The sequence below is a fragment of the Mobula birostris genome, chromosome 9 (assembly GCF_030028105.1).
Source record: "Mobula birostris isolate sMobBir1 chromosome 9, sMobBir1.hap1, whole genome shotgun sequence".
In the NCBI taxonomy this organism is placed as follows: Eukaryota; Metazoa; Chordata; class Chondrichthyes; order Myliobatiformes; family Myliobatidae; genus Mobula; species Mobula birostris.
The window spans coordinates 137714534-137734300 of NC_092378.1; the positions used below are offsets into that span (position 1 = coordinate 137714534).

Below are 19767 nucleotides of genomic sequence, written 5' to 3' on the forward strand. Positions count from 1 at the left end.
AGTGATCACAATATGATTGTGTTCAACTTGATAAGGAGAAAGTAAAGTCTGATGTAGCAGTATTTCAGTGGAATAAGGGAAAATGGTACTCCACTCATTAAGAAAGGAGGAAGTCAGCATTAAGGAAATTATAGACCAGTTAGCCTGACTTCAGTGGTTGGGAAGATATTAGAGCCAATTGTTAAGGAGGTGATGGAGTACTTGGTGACACAGGACAAGATAATACAAAGTCAGCATGGTTTCCTTCAGGGAAAATCCTGCCTGAGGAACCTGTTGGAATTCTTTGAGGAGATTACAAATAGGATAGATAAAGGGGATGCAGTGGATGTTGTATATTTGGACTTTCAGAAGGCCTTTAACAAGGTGCCACACATGAAGCTGCAGAGAAATTTCTTTAGCCAAAGGGTGGTGAACTTGTGGAATTTGTTGCCACATGCAGCTGTGGAGGCCAGGTCATTGGGTGTATTTAAGGCAGAGATTGATAGTTTCTTGGTTGGACATGGCATCAAAGGTTACTGGGAGAAGACTGGGAACTGGGGTTGAGGAGGAGATTAAAAAAAAGGATCAGCCATGATTGAATGGTGGAACAGACCCGATAGCCAGACGGCCTAATTCTGCTCCTATGTCTTATGGTCTTAATCAATAAGTTTTAAACAATATCCAACAAAAGTCTTCAGAAGCCTGTGAGCTGAAAATTAGCGAGAGAGTAAACAAGAAGTATAAACAATCAAGTGCTTAGGAAGACTTTCTCAGTGAGTGCATTTTCAAGCACATGTTCTCCCAGCATGTTCTTTAAATTGGGAAATCAGAGACCATCATTTGATTCTCCAACTGCTAATTTTCATAAAAACTGCAGGCTATATGCACACAATTGCTCTGCCTTTGCTTGATGGGAGAGCTTGATTGTGTAATCAGTTAAATAATACTGCTTTCTCTAGACAGCATCCTTCAACAGTCTTGAGATTTAGCTCAAACCAAATGACCCTATTCAATATTATTAATTAATTAAATATCACTTATCTATTGTGTCAGTCATCATAGAATCTTACTTGTTCCCTAGGAACATTTTTCATATAGTTGTGGAAAGCAGCAGCAACTGAGGGTGGCATAAGACATAGGGGCTGGTTCTCTCTCTGCCTGCTCTTAAAGTGATCCAAGACCCCCACGTATTTCCCTGCACCCTATTCTCTCTTCCTTGCCCACTAACACCCCTGCTGATTCAGCCACCATCCACCCACACTAGGGGCAGTTGGTGGTCAATTAACCCATTAACTTATGTGCCTGTGGAACCTGAAGAAAATCAGAGCACCTCGGGGAAACCCTGACGGTCACCAGAAGAGCATGAAAGCTCCACACAAGTGAAGAAATTGCTCAGTCTTCTACAGTTACCAAACAGGCTGTGACATTGTCACGTTGAGCTTAGGACCAGACAGCTCTGACAACATGTTGAACAAACGAATGCACGTTTGGGATTGATTAAGATGTGGCTCTGAATTTGGATCGGGCATCTACCTGTCTCACAGGGTTTTATTGCACTCTTCCCTCTCTGCTTGTTTCTGCCTACCTCTCTCACCATCAGCTATGTACTTTTTATATCGTCTCTCTCCCTTTTGTTTGTCTTTGCAGATTTGAGTCTCACTTCCATAGCTGTGGCCTGACCTGCTGAGTTCCTCCAGCATTTTGTGTGTGCTTATTTGTTTCTCTGCCTCTTTGCTCACATCTCATCTGCAGCAATCTCTTTTGATTCACGTTCAGAAACAGATGTTACCCTTCAACTGTCAGGCTCCTGAACCAGCGTGGATAACTTCACTCACCTCAACACTGAACTGATCACTAAACACAACCTACGGACTCACTTTCAAGGACTCTGCAACTCATGTTCTCAGTACTTATTTATTTAAATTATTTATTTATTTGTTTGTTTGTTTATTTATTTTGTATTTGCACAGTTTGTCTTCTTTTGCACTTTGGTTGCTTGCCAGTCTTTGTGTGTAGTGCAAATTCATCGGTTCTATTGAATTTCATTGCTCTACTCTGAATGCCTGCAAAAAATGAATTGCAGGGTAGTATATGGTGGCATTTACGTAGTTTAATAATAAATTTTACTTTGAACTTTGACACCTTTTAAAAATTTCTATTGGTTTGCTATTTCTCTGTCTCATACCATAGCTTCAATCCCACCATTATTTGTTTCTAGAATCACTTCATGCCCAAATATTGATTCAGTCTATCGTCTGACTTGTCTCTGTTGTCTTCAGATTTATTTTTTTGCTCAAGTTCCATTTGGTTGTTTTAATTTTCATCTCTAATCACTGACTCCAGCTACATTATAGTTGTTGTCTGCCTCTGTCCTGAATTTATGTCCTTTCCTTAGACTTATCTTCTCATCTCTCCTAGATGATACATCAGTGACTTTATTTTTACTCAGCCTCTCTGTTACCTGTCACCTGTGGGAATATTTTTTCTTTTGTTCATTTCTGTCTCATTCAATTTCTCAAGGGTTGAAGAGAGCACTGTGTCGTTTCACCAAAACATCTTCACCTTTTCACCAACCTAAGCATGGGAACCAATAAGGAGAAACCTTCTTGAAATAATTGCAATTGCTAGCTACAAGCCGTTTTAAAATTTCAGGAATTAATTGATCTAAATCAGACTCAAATTGAAGCACACATATGGTGGCCACTTTATTAGGTACCTCCTGTACCTAATAAAGTGGCCACTATGAGTATGTTTGTGGTCTTCTGCTGCTGTAGCCCATTAACTTCAAGGTTTGTACACTCAGAAATGCTCTGCTCTCCACCACATGTAGTAACGCATGGATGTTTGAGTTAATGTTGCCTTCCTGCCAGCAAGAGCCAGTCTGACCATACTCCTCTGACCTCTCTCATTTCATCCACAGAAAAACTGCTCACTGGATGTTTTTTTTTGTTTTTCACACCACTCTCTGTAAATTCTAGAGACAATTATGTGTGAAAATCCCAGGAGATCAGCAGATTCTGAGATACTCAAACCACCCCGTCCGACAGCATGTTCATTCCACAGTCAAAGTCACCGAGATCACATTCTTTCCCCATTCTGATGTTTAGTCTGAACAGCAGCTGATCCACTTGACCATGTCTGCATGCTTTTATACATTGAGGTACAGCCACATGATTGGCTGATTAGATATTTGCATTAAGGAGCAGTGTACAGATGCACCCAATGAAGTGGACACTGAGTGTATCAAAGTGGAAATTGATCCATTACTGCTTATTCCGGATATGTGATGTGATATGTATCTGACTTAAACCTTGCTTCTGAAATCCCGTCTCAATTATTCCTACCTATTTGCAATGCAAGTTTAGTGTATGTTGGAGACTGAATTTATTCTGGCATGTTTTTTTATTAAAATTCCAATTTACATCCAAAAATAATTAAACTTTTTGCATTCCGGAAAGATGAGAATTGAAACAGGAGTCACTGAAGTCTATCTATCAATGAGATAGAATGAGGGCCATCTGTAATGTAACTCCATTGATTGTCAAGGACCCACATCCCTTAATACCCTTTACAAGCATTAACATTAATGTCCCCTTGCTTACGACATTGGCTAATAACTAAATCGTTAGGATTGTTATCTATTCAATGGGGAAAGTTATGAGCAAGTTCCATGATAGAAAATGTATGATATTAGTTGTTAATTATTAAATGCAGAAGGGAAGCAACTTTCTTCTCCAGCTTTTGAAACCCAATCTCATTCCTTTGATAGCTGGCCTACATTGGACGAAAAATTAATTAAAAGTTGGCAGTAGAACTTGGTGATTACATTAGTTTCAGGTTTGAATAAACTGACATCTAATTTATCAAACTTAATAGATGTTGAGATTTTAAATTACTTTTAAATAGTAATAATCTTAATGAAATAAAAGTTACAGTGTCATCAAACGATTAATTACAGTTTTGCACAGTAGAATGGATCAGCTTGATGTAACAGAATGACTTTAGAAATATGTTCCTGGTCCTGAAACTTAAGTTCATCAGAATTCAGCAAGTGTGGTGAAATCCTTTTAAAAACAGTTCGACAGAGACCTGTGGTGGTGGCCATAATGTACATTGTGGACAATGCTTGGCGACAGGGCTGTGTGTTCCCATATAATGGACCTTAAACACAGTGACATATTTCAGAGTACTTCACAGGTGCTTCAGATGTAGCTTGAGCCACATAAAGAGATATTTGGTCAGATTATCCTGAAATCGCTGCCCAGTGTGTCCACCTGGCTGCACCAACCTGTTCCAGATGCAGATGAGCAAATCGACCCTCTGTACCAAGGAGGACTACCTTGAAATCGAGCAGACCACAGAGGGGCATTGAGGTTTCCAGAGAATATGCGGATTCCCAATGCTCCAGAGAAAGATTTTAAATTTAAAGATGATTGCAGTCACACTATATGCATTGAAAGAAAAGTGTTAACACTTCCAGGAATGTTAGATTAGGTTAGATTTATTAGTTACATATGCATTGAAACATAAAGTGAAATGTACTGTTTGTGTTAATAACCAACAGTGTGAGGATGTGCTTGGGGCAGTCCGCAGGTGCCAGCACACTTCAGGTGCTAACACAGTATGTGCACAATGTTCAGCAGGACAACACACAGCCAACACACAAGACAGACTCAACATCAGAAAAATGAAACCCTTCCTAGCCCCCCATCCCTTCCCCTATTGGGGTCACTGTCCCTCGTTATCAGGACTGTCGACCGCGGTCAATAGACAATAGGTGCAGGAGTAGGCCATTCAGCCCTTCAAGCCAGCACTGCCATTCACTGTGATCATCCACATTCAGTACCCCATTCCCGCCTTCTCCCCATATCCCTTGACTCCACTATCTTTAAGAGCTCTATCTAACTCTTTCTTGAAAGCATCGAGAGAATTGGCCTCCACTGCCTTCTGAGGCAGAGCATTCCACAGATCCACAACTCTCTGGGTGAAAAAGATTTTCCTCAACTCCGGTCTAGATGGCCTACCCCTTATTCTTAAACTGTGGCCTCTGGTTCTGGACTCCCCAAACATCGGGAACATGTTTCCTGCCTCTAGCGTGTCCAATCCCTTAATAATCTTATATGTTTCAATCAGATCCCCTCTCATCCTTCTAAATTCCAGTGTCCTTGACATCAAGGATTGTTGGTCGGAGTGGATCAAAGACTACTCCTGCTGATGTTTTTCTATTCCCCCAGAACCTCAGACTGATGGACAGGCAGGACCAATAATACTTGGAGATTTTGCTCTCTGCTTATACTTCCCCACTGTGCTCTACACACCTCCAATCACACCTTTGCCACATATGTAAGGTTGGTATCGATGTTTAATAGTTTATGAGTTATGCAGAACCTGGATTAGTGGAGACATGAGAAACCAAAGTGAGCACTCGTACCCATCCCTTTTCCACCACAGACTGTGAGAGCAGGCCAACCTCCACCTTCACTTTCATACCACTAGTCCACACCCTCTCCCAGTTCAGATAGCCGACAAAGTTCGTAAAATTTTTTTATATTGGTTTTAATTATTCCAGAATATCAGAGAAATTACAGAAAAAAAGAGTAAACAGTAAAAAATCTTTTCTTCCATGCCGATGAAGGGTCTCAACATGAAACATCGACTATTTACTCTTTTCCTGGCCTTTGGAGTTCCTCCACCATTTTGTATACGTTGCTCTGCCTTAATCTTCCCTTTCTTCTGAGCAGCCTTACAACCTCTATTGAAATCAGTTAGATTAGAGATCCTGTGTCGGGTCAAATCTTATTCAGGATGTGAGAGCAGACTCCTCAGAGTAAATCTAGTGAAACCTTTACCAGAGGGAAGTTAGCAAAGAAATTGCTAGTTGGGTTTGGCTTTGGGACTTCCATGTTTCTGGCACACAGACTGGGAAAACCTGGATTTAATGAATAAAAACCTAAGTGTTAATACTTCAAGAGACATCAAAAGATCTTTTTGAGTTGGGATGGAGGAGAGTGTGTGGACATAGTGTATGAATGGCGTGTCCAGACTAAATATTCAGGCTAATAGAGCATTTCAATTCATTCTAATTTTGTAATGACTTGGCATTTTTACAAGTTTCAAATGTGGTCACTGCCCTTTCTTCAAGTCCATTCTTGCTTTGTGATTGTGATCTCTGCAAATTATGTCTGTAATAAAATCCAGGTAGTTTGTATTCTGCTTCAGGTTCCTTTGATTTTAGATTTTCTTCAGATAGTTTTCAATGTCAAGGTCCCTGAGCTATTCCCTGTTGATAAACAAAAGGCTTTTTGCATTCTGCTGAAAATGTCATAGGGTCTCAACATACTGACTCCAAGCGTGACCCTGTATCTTAACAGTAATGGAGAAAAAGCAAGTAACTTTGACTGTTCTAAGCATTGATTGGTAAACATTGACCACAACGCCACTAAAGGGCTTTAAATCAAACTCCTGCTGCGTATAGTCAGTCAACAGAGCTGAATTACTAAAGTCGCCATGAATCTGAATTTCATTTATTAAAAACAGTGAATTCTGGTTATATGGGCTATCAGTTAATTGGGGCAGCTGCTTATTTGAGACAACTCTTAAAGAGCAAAAACAAATTAAGAAAATAGCGGGATTCGCTTTGCTTATTTGTGACAAAATGCTGCTACTGGGGCAGGAGATTATTGCTGAACATTTTCAGTTGCATGCACATTGTGTGGCAGTTAGACACTATACCAAGCTTAGAGCAAGCAGTTTTTAAATAGCGTCAGTTGCATGTGATTGTGTTCAAAAAGCAGTGAGTTTTAACATTGATGGAGGGCAATAAGCAATAAGGCAATTCAGAACTGTTTTGCTCACTGCAGTTTCAAGCATTCAGACTTGGAAATGCCTGAAGTGGCCGGGAGCGAAAAGGAAACAATTTCACTATTCAACAAGTTTGGAACTATAAAGAATTTGAAGGTATTGACTATAATCTTGAATGTTACCTTTGGTTCCCACCGAATCCTCAGCTTTCATCTGTGGCTCCAAGTAGCTCTTTGCATGGGATAGCAGCCACATCCGGGTACACTGCTTCAACAAGTGGGCTAAACCAGGTGAGGGTAGCTGGTGGGTCACGTACTCCAGTGAGATAAGAACGTGCCAGTCCTAACATGAGAAATAAGCTCCGGCAGACTGGGCGGATAAGATCTATGATGAGGTCCAATGGCCAGGAAGGCAGATCTGCAACACTATGTGGAGAGTGAAGAACATCAAAGAGGCACAAAAGAAGTCATGGTCATCCATGGCAACCAATGAAGACCCCAGCTGTGATGTCTACTCGTTCCACTGGACCCAGAATTCTGAGGAACAGACAGTGGAACTGCTCCAGTGCAATGGCTTTTCCACTTCAAAAATTCTCCCATACGGGTTTGCTGTCATCGTCAGATACGATGATAACCACCAGTAGCATTGGTAGTGTTCTAATTCATTCTGTATTTCATTTAAATGCATACTTTTTTTACTCAGTTAAATGGTTGTTCTTTATACCTTTTGAACTATTTCCAAGAAACTTCGGCTAATTGGGCCAAATGTACTGGTCCCTATATATCCCAGTTAACTGCAATCCGCTGTATTTATACTAAGTGCACGGGGAATGATCTGGTTAACTTAAAGCGCAATTATGACACCATCCTTCTAAATTGGATAAGGAACAATTTGATAATCTATGAACTCCAAATCGAAATTCCAAAACTGACAGAAAATCCAAAGAGAAACACATGTTGGAAATCAGAGATGAAAATAGAAAACCTTAGAACCTTTCAGAAATCTTAGAACCTTTCAGGACAGGTAGTATCTGTGAAATGGTGTTAATATTACCAGTCAAACCCAATTTACAACTTTGTAGACAACGAGAAGTAAAGTTGACTGGTCTTTCACCTAGTCAATAATGATATTTTGAAAAACGAAAGAACATAATAGGTGACAGATTTGTTAACTCTTAAAAATCTGTGCAAAAACAGAGGGCTAAGTAGAAGGATTAGATTAATCAGAATCAGGTTTAATATCACAGCATGTGTTGTGATATTTGTTAACTTTGCGGCAGCAGTACAATACAATACATGATATTATAGGAAAAGCTGTGAATTAGAGTAAGTTTACATATATAGAATGGAAAGAAACTGCTCCTGAGTCACTGACTGTGTGCCTTCAGACTTCTGTACCTCCATCCCGATGACAACAGTGAGAAGATGGCATGTGCTGGGTGGTAGGGTTCCTTAATAATGATGCCACCTTTTTGAGCCACCGCTTCTTGAAGATGTTTTGGATACAACGGAGGCTAGTACCCATGATGGAGCTAACTAATTTTGCCACTCTCTGCAGCTTACTTCAATTCTGTGTGGTAGCCCCCTCTCCCATACCAGATGGTGATACAGTCATTCAGAATGCTCTGCATCTGCAGAAATTGGAATGTTTTAGGGTGACATTCAAATATAGACACCATCTTTCCTTCATTATAGCTGCATCAATATGCTGGGACCAGGTTAGGTCCTCAGAGATATTGACACCCAGGAGCTTGAAACTGCTCCCTCTCTCCACTTCTGCTCCCTCTATAAGGATTGGTGTGTGTTCCCTCATCTTACCCTTTCTGAAGTCCACAATCTGTTCTTTGGTCTTACTGACCAGAGTAGGTTTAAAAAGTCAAAGAGCATCGATGGCCGATAGGTCTGTAGTGTGTTGTAATGTTCGATATTCTATGTTCTAAAATGGACTGTGCTGTATACGTTGGTGCACCACAAGAAAAGGACTGCCTGAACAAAAATCATCTCACTGGGCAAAATATTAGGTCTTAGTTATATTTTGGATTGGATTTTACATCACATTATATGTGACATTGAAATAGCAAGCACATCACTTGAATTTCTACCAGCATATTCTACTTTAAACATGTAGTTTATTTTACAATATGGATCATTTTTTCCCTTATTTTCTCATTGAATTATTGTAATAGATAGACGCTTTGGTTGTCAGAAGCCATTTTATTGCTGATCCACATTTGTGAAACATTTCTCTGTATCTAATTTTATGGAGAATGTTTGAGAGACCAAGTTGTCCTTGCTCACTCTTTTGCAAGTTGTACTCTGACTCCAAAATTTTGCATAAAATCAAATGATTGAAAAGTGAGTTTAGCGCTTCCAACTGCAAATTAATTTCTGCTCATTGTCTATAATTGACATTTATTTTAAGGAACAAATTCATCAGTTCTTTGTTTTACGCTGAAATTTCCATCTGTAAGTGTGAATCTGTTACATGAAACAGCTCCTAACAGTTCAAAAGTAGCTCATTAGAAATTGGCGTCACGTTGTGTTTATTGTGTAAAGGAGGGTGTTTAGTTTTGTTAAGCAAGGCTGATGTAAACAAGATTAGTAGTATGTCCTTCCAGAAATAAGCTCAGAAAACAAAACGGAACAGAGGAATCAATTACAGAGAGGAGAAATTTGACACTTTACATCCGTGGAGTTACCCACTCTAAACCTATTTCCTCCGACTTATAGAAATAATAACGAAAATAATGCTGAAGAATGAGATGACAACAGCAAGGCAAAACATACAAGCAGAGACAAGGGACTATATGGTGACAGAATGAAGATATCTTTGAAGGGGTTGAGATTCCTGTTTACAAATAGTGTAGGCGAATGCTTGCTTATCTCTGAAATTAATGATCCACTGAATTAATGGAGCAGTAATGAAATCAAGTGGAATGGATGATAAAAACATGCAATTTATGAGTGCGTGATTTGTTGACAGACCATTAATTACTGCAAAAAAGCAGACTCTCTCCCAATTTTCTGTAAAAGACGACTCTTCCCACCATAGTACAATATAAGAGGTGAAAACAGATCTTTCACTGCTTATCAAAATTCCTCCAGTGGTTTTCCCTCACAAAATTGTCTGGTAATAACACCTTAAGTAAAAGTGTACTTTGACTTAGTTTGATCTAAAAAATCCTATTAGAAATTTCAGTGAGAGTTAAATAAATAATATCCTGTATTCTCCACTAAAGATCAAAATAAACTCGAGAAATCATTTTTATCAGTTAGAAAGATTTTTTCGCACTTGTGCTTGCTTTTTGCAAATTAATGGCACAAAATATTAACTCAACATAAACACACTGCCACATCCAAAGTAGGAAACACGGTCATCAAATTTAGTTACTCTGAGAATTATTAAATAATTACTTGCTATTCCCCTTTCAGTTAAATTATTACCAAGTTCATGGATATTTTGTAAAGTGTAAGCAATTAACACATTAATAACAGAATTTTGAGATTATATGAAATATCCTTTTCAAGAAGATAAGGTACAAATTTTTCAAGCCATAATGCATTCAAAACTTTCTTTATATTCCTGAAACTAGTGTGCAGTTTAACACAGGGGAAACATTGCCATTCAAAGGATCATTCTAGTGAAGAACATCTTGACAAGCTTGCCATGTGGGAACTAAACAGTGAAAGTCAGAAGATTGCTAAACTTTATACATAATATTTGCTTTATTGATTCTGTGAAGATGGTACTCTATTTGACCCACTAGGGAACTATTATGAATGGTTAATTAATTCCCTTGCAATGCTGCCCTAAGAAATGTTCTTAAATCTATTTAATAAATGTAAAATTATATCAGTCAATCTCCCATTGGATTGACCATGGGTATTATAAAAATGTGGTCTTCAACTGAAGGAATTTTAAAAGGTATTAAAAATTGGTTCAAAGCATACCGAGGTAATCCACTGTCCAGTTTAATTTGAAATATTCTGTCCTAATTTTCACTTATTATTTTGATTGCATATTTGTGGCTAAGAGGCAAAACTTATCAGAAATTCGAGCAGCAGAGTTAATCAAAATTTCTGTTCAACATAGACTGAAGAGCTGTGAGATACAAAAGTGAAGTCACTTTTGGTTGACAGTATACACTCAGTGGCCACGATTAGATACCTCCTGTACCTAATGCAATGGCCACTGAACGCATTTTCATGGTCTTCTGCTGTAGACCATCCATTCCAGTGTTTGAAGTGTTGTGCATTCAGAAATGTTCTCCTGCACACCACTGTTGTGTGACCTTGTTAATTAAGTTACTGTTCTCTTCCTGCAGCTTGAAACAGTCTGGCCATTCTCTTCTGACCTCATCCACTTCCAAGGCACTTTTGTCCACAGGACTGCCACTCACTGGATGATTTTTTTTCCTTGCATCACTCTCTGTAAATTCTAATGACTGTTGTGCATGAAAATCCCAGCAAATCAGAAGCCTCTGAGATACTCAAACCACCCCATCTGCCACCAAAAATCATTCAATGGTCAAAGTCACTTAGATAGCATTTCTTTCCCATTCTGCTGTTTGGTCTGAACAACCAAACCTCTTGACCATATCTTCATGCTCTTATGCATAACTTTTTCTGCCACAGGATTGGCTGATAGATATTTGCACTAATGAGCAGGTATGTAGGTGTAGCGAATAAAGTGACCACTGAGTGTATGTTGCAGTTTTTGCATATTAGTTCATCTCCAGTCTGTTGCATTTTAGCAAATGCATGTTGTACTCCTTTTCTCCATATCTGACACCTGCTTTCAATGACCACTGATCTGAGAAGAATTTCAGCCAAGCTTTTCCAAATAGGCAGTTCTTTTTTTTTAAGTAAGGTGGTATTGGATTTTATAATGGAGAATATTGATAATACACTTGCATAGACATAGATAAATGGAAATTTCAGAGTTTGGGATTAAGGTGGTGGAATGGGGTGACTGAACACATCATTCAGTATTATAACCTTTGCAAGTGACTAGAAGAATTTGCTGGAGGGTTTCAGGATTGTGCAAAACTTTAAAAGGGTCTGTGCTCAAAGGATTTTTCTGGTATTGATCATAGCAAATACCAAGTGTAAGGGACTTGGACACTGATAGATTCAACAGGAAACTTAGGAGACTGGCAAGAATGTGGAATTTGCTTCCAAAAAAAGTTCAATTACATTTGTATTCTTTGTTACTTTTTGGCATGTTCTCTAGGGATAAGATGAAAGAGTACAGAAGGATATGTTGATAAGGGTTAGAAGAGAGGGAGAAATCAAGGATGGAATGTGAACACCAATTATGAATGGAATAACTTGATCTGTTCTTTAAACAGTTTGAAGCTAATATAAATGTTAACTTTGCTAACTTTGCTCTAGCAATTATTGAGATTGCAGGATGAGTTGCTATGGGGACAATCTTCTGAAGTTGCCAGAGGCTGTAAGGGCACCCCATAGTATCAATTCAAATTTGGATCATGCCATGTGAAGCACGCAGCACTTCTTGTTACAGTGTAATGAGCCATTAGCCACCACCTTTTCATTCTGCCTACACTGAGGGTAAAACTGATTTGATGTCATTACTCTAAACTAATTCACAATGTTCAGAAGTAATATTAGGAGCAACACCATTGCAGCTGTTGTGATAGTTCTAAACTTGGACTGATAATAGATTGGAAGTATGGTGTTCTTGGGACACTGTCCTTCCAACGATTGTTCCAAGAAACTTCATCCCACAGAACTTACCCAATGTTGTCAACAATGGTCAGGAATAGTGTTAAAGTCTCTGTTGCAGCTTTAGGACATCAGTCGCTAATAAGAATTAGTGAAATGCAAGTTGGGGGATTCTTTTTTATTAAGCACAACTTGAGTATGCAGCAGTTGTGTCTTGCTTTACTCCTAGAGTGCATGCCTCCTTTCTGCAAACCCGATGGTGCTCTTTTCAGTCATTTCACTTCTTTTATTTTAGAAAGTTGGATGCGTTCATATATGACGCAGCAGTGCTGAATTACATGGCTGGAAGAGATGAAGGATGCAAGCTTGTAACAATTGGCAGTGGATACGTCTTCTCAACCACTGGCTATGGGATAGCTTTGCAGAAAAGCTCACCTTGGAAGCGTCAGATTGATTTAGCTCTCCTCCAATTTGTTGGTGACGGTACGTGTGCTTCATGTTACCCGTGAACTCGTGAATCTGTTAAGTATGCATGCCTATTTAATTCTTTTGATGAATCTATTCCTCCGCAGCATGAAGGTCCAGTGAAAAGGAATTTCTCTGGAGTGCAACCTTCAGATGTTAAACCAAAGTAGGGGACTTTACACAGGCATATTTCATTATAAATGCTGACATAAGACTTAGTAGTGCAGAGTGTTGACTCCAAAATCTGTCCCAAACTTAGCACAGCAATGTAACTTTTTCAGGTAGGATCATTTCAAAAATGAACATAGAAATTATCACAGAAAATGGAGTGTTTTCCCATTTGTTTTATTGTTCATTTTAGATGTGGGTTCCTACGTATATTTGTGATTTCAGCCACCTGCTTTGCCCATCCCCTCTGACACTTTGAGCTGAAAGAATAAAGAGTTGGAATACTAACCCATATTTTGTCTACATGGAGATTGCCTTACCTGATGAGTGTTTCTGGCATTTGCTGGTTTTTTTTAAATTTTAGTTTCCCAGCTATTAGGAATTCAGTCAAAGTCTGAAATTGATTTTGAGGCTCATGCCACACTATTGCATATAGAATTGGAACTGCTTTTGAGTTTATACAATTAACTGTGGAGTTTTGTGGAAGTCAAAATGTTACTTTCCTTGTTGCCTTTTACACAAGGATAAAATCTATTTTAAGCTTGATTTCTGATCTTTCATCATGACCTGTATTTCAATTTGATGTCCCATCATTGAGTTAGTTAGGGATGACCTTGTGGGATGTTGGTACCAAGGATGCAGTTGGAGAATGTAGGAAAATGTTGTTTTCTGTGTTGGTGAAGCATTTTTCCCTGTCAGTTTATAGTAAGCCACACTACGAAGGGACATTATGCTTTCTAAACAATGAATTATTCTTCGAAGATCTGTGTTTTTTTAAGCAATCTGGTGATACACTTTGCCAAGAGATTTTCCATGCACCCATTTCCTTCCTGTCTTTTTAAGCACTGTCATTATTCAAGAATGTTATTTCCAGAGTTTTAATGAAAGTAACCGCAGCCAAGCTGCCTTGCAACTAGCTGTAGGGACTAGGATTCCCTTCAGAGCCTTAACAACACATTTATCACTCAACTAACATCACTTAACTAACACTCAACAACCAAACTGTCTGGTGGGAGGATGCTGTATGGAGATTGGCCACCACAATCCATACAACAGTGACCACACTCATGAATTATTTCATTGGTTGTAAAGTGTGGCATTGTTGTGGGAAGAATGAAAAATGCTCAGTATCAAAGCAATTCTTTCTCAGTCTGAGAATTGCTTGAGAAAGTGGTGCAGATTGTAGAGGAACTATTGAACAGTTGTGTCTCTGATTGTGGGTTCTAATGTTTCTATTATGCATTCTATGGAGTTCCTTGTTTCATGGATGTCTGTGAAGAGTAAGAATTTCAGGTTGCAAACTGTATACGTATTCTGATATTGAACTGAACCATTGAACAGTGGTGGACTATTTTGGCTGAAGTATGACGGACTCCTTCTGAATTCCAAATCTAAATTTTAGGTCTGCACGGAGGAAGTTGAAAATATATCCTTACTCAGGGTATCAAAAAGTAGAACTCTCTAAGTAGTCCCACAGAAATGGAATACAGAGTAGCCATGATCAGATAATAAGATCCTGTTGGGCTAGGTGGCCTGCCACTCCCTATGTAAGAGTAGCCTGCAAACTAATACCAAGTTGGTGAAATTATTATCACCGACCATCTTTTCAGAACTGAGGAGGAAATTAAATTTAGAGCTACAGCAGTCATTTTCGGGTGTTACGTAGAGGATACCTCAATTGTATTTGGCCGAATACTGGTTGTTGTTTCTTCAGGCAACCAAACGTGGCATTTTTCATATGTCAATGAGTGGTTAAACGGTAGTTGGAGGTTCAGTCCAAGAGGTAAATATATTAGAAAATAATACAAAATGAAGTTGCTGTTGAACCATAAGAAATAGAATTCGACCTCTTCTTTGCCACTCACACTTTGCAGAATTGTAGAACTTTTAAAAAAGACTAGTCTTATAATAGATAGTCATGGAACTAGAGGATTGTTTTAAAACAGAACATTTGGTTTACTACTGGGCTTTGGGGAGGGATTCTGCCATCCGTACAAGGCCTGGCTGACACGGTGTGAGGCTTCATAGTCACAGAATTATGGTTGACTGACTAGCAAACAAATATGTTCAGACTGATTAAGAATGCTACCTTATAAATGACGCCGTATCAGAAAAATTTAAAATAAAAATTCTCCATGCACATCCCATCTCTGCTTCACCCCCTGTTCGTCTTCGGGCTGTGCTTATTCACCTGGTCTGAAGTTCATGGCTCTAGAGGTCTGACAATCTCTCTGCAATTAACATTAATTAGGTCTGAAAACCAGGCACTGGAAACTGTGTTCCCACTGGGGTGTGATTCACCTTCACTGATATACTTTTATGTAATGGTAGAGATCGGTTTAAAAAAAACACTGTTTGGAACTGACTCAGATGAGGGCATTCTAAAGAAAGTTCAGTAGAAATTTATCTTCCAGCACATGTATTAAACAGGCAGATAAAATAAAGTTAATTGACGCGAGTTTCGGAGGCAGAGCACAACGTGCAGCTGCTCCTATTTATGCACGGTTAATACAAGCGACTGAGGAAGTTACAACTTCTTTGCCAATATAAACATACACTGTGCATACGGTACATCCCATACAAAAGATGAGAAGGCTCTTTCAGCTGGTGCAATTGACACGTTAATTTCAGTTAACTCTTTGTTTGCACATTGAAAATCTTGACACATTTTTGCCCTACACAGAATAGCTGTTAATTGAGAGCAGAGTTTATCATGATGCTACCAGAGAAGGAGGCAGACATTTGTCCAGCAAGGACAGTGCAGTTCTTTAGTCGATTAAATAGTGCACCTTGCCCACACCACATAATAAAACCCTCGATGTCCTCCATAGTTAAATTTGGTCCAGGTAATGGTGTTAATACTTATGAAATACTTCTTGTACATCAAATATAAGGTAATTCACTTGTAGTTCTTTGACCATGTATGACAGAGAGTCAGTCAATGAGTGGGAGGGCTCCCATACATTAATTATTTTAAAATCATAGAACTGTATATTGGGAAGCAAGTGCCACTGACAACCAATATTTTTCTAGTCATTTAGCACTTGTGACTAAAAGTGTTTCACATGGTAGTTCTTTTATTCTAAGCCACACTAAGAACTCTTCAACACACAGCCTTATCAGCTTCATAACTGTGGCAGTATTTTTCTGCAGTGCATCCGCCTCAGAATATAGTTGTCACAAAAGTTGCTAGTTCAGAGAGTAATAATAGACACTCCTTCCTCACTCTCTCTCTCACTATGTTCTTTTCCTTCCTCTCTTTCTGGCCATTCATGTTGTGGAGCGTCTGGATGTTTGCCTCTTCATAAATGGAATGCTGTTATCAATAATTCGTTCACAGACTTACCAATCAAACCACTGAACAAATCCAGTTACAATTTAATGAGTGTCTGGTATTTAGCATTGCAACTCATTAATGCTGATATATAGATATAATATGTATTCAAACACATTTAATATAGCTTTGCTTATTGAAAGGACATGTAAGATTAAGAACTTCTTAAAGACCCCTGCTATTAGTTTTGTCCTGCTGTGCACTTGAAGCTAAGCTCAAATTCCTCTGCATGGATTTTGTTTTTAAATGAATGGATTCCGTTACACAGGAAAAGGTTGAGACAATGTCAAACTGTGAAACTGAGCTAGAAGGTTTTATTCATGTGAGGGGAGACAGATTCCTAAAATCCTGTTGTGTTTATTCACATAACAGATGTACAGACTATCAAAGTGTTGCATTGCATTGCAGCACAGAAACTGGCCATTTGGCCCAAATAGTCTATGCTAGCCTTCACGCAAGCTTCTTCTTAACTTCGTGCTATGGTAGTATAGCAGTTAGCACGACACTACTACAGCTCGGGGCGTCAGAGCTTGGTTAGCACCAACTATAAAATGTTTGTATGCATGGATTTCCTCCAGGTGCTCCAGTTTCTTCCCACAGACCAAAGACACAGTAGTTAGTAGTTAATTGCTCATTGTAAATTGCCCTGCGATTAGGCTAGTGTTAAGTAGGTGGGTTGCTGGGTGGGGAAGCTCATTGGGTCAGAATGACCTGTTCTGCACAGCATCTTTAAATAAATAAATCAATTGTAGCTGAAACTGATGTATGAATCCATCATAAGCTTATCAGTTTCTCTTAGTGTCTAGGAAGGTCTGTAAGATTGTACAAGTGCACGTTTCAGCACAGGCTGTAGAGTTTCCCACAGTGGCTTGCATGATTAACCCAAGTTTATTATCATACCTCATCCTTTATACCCAAGCAGGTGAATGGATTGTATTTGCAGCATCTGATCTATGTTTTGCCTGAGACAAATGACAGTTGCCTCAGCTACTGAAAATCCAAGTGAAAACATTTTTGTTTTTAAGTACTCAGCAGGCTGGGCAACATCTGTGGAGAGAAGCATCGCCAGTGATTCAGGCGAATGATATTTCATCAGAATTCTATCTCCACTGATGCTGCCTGACTGCCAGGCAATTACAGCATTTTTAGACCTTAAGACATAGGAGCAAAATTAGGACATCAAGTATGCTCTAACATTCAATCATGGCTGATTTATTTTCCCTCTCAACCTGATTCTTCTGCCTTCTCCCCGTAACCTTTCACACCCTAAGTAATAAAGAACCTACCAATCTCCCCTTTAAGTATACTCAATGACCTGACCTCAACAGCCATTCATGGTAGCGAATTCCACAGATTACACAAATCATTCACTGAAATATTCTCACAACCTATGGACTCACTTTCAAGGACTCTTCATCTCATGTTCTTGACATTGATTGCTTACTTATTTATTATTATTATTATTATTATTTCTTTCTTTTTGAATTTGCACAGTTTGTTGTCTTTTGCATACTGGCTGACTGCCCAAGTTGGTGCGGTCTTTCATTGATTCTGTTACGGTTATTATTCTGCTATGGATTTATTGAGTATGCCTGCAAGAAAATGAATCTCAGGGTTGCTTATGCAAGGGATGGCTTTTTAGAACAGCTTGCTGTTGAGCCCACTAGGGGATTGGCTGTGCTGGATTGGGTGTTGTGCAATGATCCAGAGGTGATAAGAGAGCTTAAGGTTAAGGAACTCTTAGGGAAGAGTGATCACAATATGTTTGAGTTCACATTGAAGTTTGAGAGGGAAAAAATAAAATCCAATGTGTTGGTAATTCAGTGGAATAAAGGAAATTACAATGGCATGAGAGGGGAACTGGGCGAAGTTGACGGGAAAGAGATATTTGCAGGAAGGACAGCAGAGCAGCAATGGCTAGAGTTTCTGCGAAAAATGAGGGAAGTGCAAGACAGATATATTCCAAATAAGAAGAAATTTTCAAAGGGAAGAAGGACACTACTGTGGCTTACAGAGCCAAAGTAAAAGCAAAAGAGAGGGCATACAAGGAATCCAAAGCTAGTGGGAAGATAGAGGATTGGGGAGCTTTTAAAACTTGTGGACGGAAACTAAGAAGGTCATTCAGGAAGAAAAGATGAATTATGAGAGGAAGCTGGCAACTAATATCAAAGAAGATACTAAAAGTTTTTGTAAGTATATAAAGGATAAAAGAGAGTTGAGGATAGATATAGAACCAATACAAAATGACGCTGGCGATATTGTAATGAGAGATGCAGAGATGGCAGAGGAACTGAATGCATATTTTTCGTCAATCTTCACAGTGGAAGACGTCTGCAGTATACTGGACATTCAAGAGTGTTAGGGAAGTGAAGTTTGTGCAGTGAAAATTACGACTGAGAAGGTGCTCAGGAAGCTTAATTGTCTGAGGGTGGATAAATCTCCTGGACCTGATGGAATACACCCTCGGGTTCTGAAGGAGGTAGCTGGAGAGATTGCAGAGACATTACCAATGATCTTTCAAGATTCTGGCATTGTACTGGATGACTAGAAAATTGCAAAAGTTACTTCGCTATTTAAGAAGGTTGGGAGGCAGCAGAAAGGAAACTATAGACCTATTAGCCTGACATCAGTGGTTGGGAAGTTGTTGGAATTGATTGTTAGGAATGAGATTGCGGAGTACCTGGAGGCACATCACAAGATAGGCCAAAGCCAGCATGGTTTCCTGAAATGAAAATCCTGCCTAACAAACCTACTGCAATTCTTTGAGGAAATTACAAACAGGGTAGATAAAGGGGATGCAGTAGACGTGGTGTACTTGGATTTTCAGAAGGCCTTTGACAAGGTGCTGCACATGAGGCTGTTTTGCAAGATAAGAGACCAGGGAATTATAGGGAAGTTACTAGCGTGGGTGGAGTATTGGCTGGTCGGCAGAAAACACAGAGAGTGGAAATAAAGGGATCCTATTCTGGATGGCTGCTGGTTACCAATGGAGTTTCACAGGGGTTGGTGTTGGGACCACTGCTTTTTACGATGTACGTCAATGATTTGAACTACGGTATTAATGAATTTGTAGCTAAATTTGCTGATGATACATAGATAGGTGGAGAAACGTATAGTGTTGGGGAAACAGAGAGCCTGCAGAGAGACTTAGATAGTTTAGGTGAATGGGCAAAGAAGTGGCAAATGAAATATAATGTTGGAAAGTGTATGGTCATGCACTTTGGTGGAAGAAATAAACGGGCAGACTATTATTTAGGTAGGGAGGGAATTCAAAATGCAGAGATGCAAAAGGACTTGAGAGGCCTTGTGCAAGGTACACTAAAGGTTAACCTC

General features: G+C 39.2%; 1 protein-coding gene across 1 annotated transcript in view; it reads left to right on the forward strand.

Moving 5' to 3' along the window:
• The window catches only part of grin2aa (glutamate receptor, ionotropic, N-methyl D-aspartate 2A, a), a 304621-nt gene that overhangs the window by 251513 nt on the left and 33341 nt on the right, over window positions 1–19767 (forward strand). The window contains exon 11 of the mRNA XM_072269552.1: window positions 12763–12950. Coding sequence (XP_072125653.1) covers window positions 12763–12950 — 188 coding nt within the window. The remainder of the gene's footprint in view (window positions 1–12762; window positions 12951–19767) is intronic.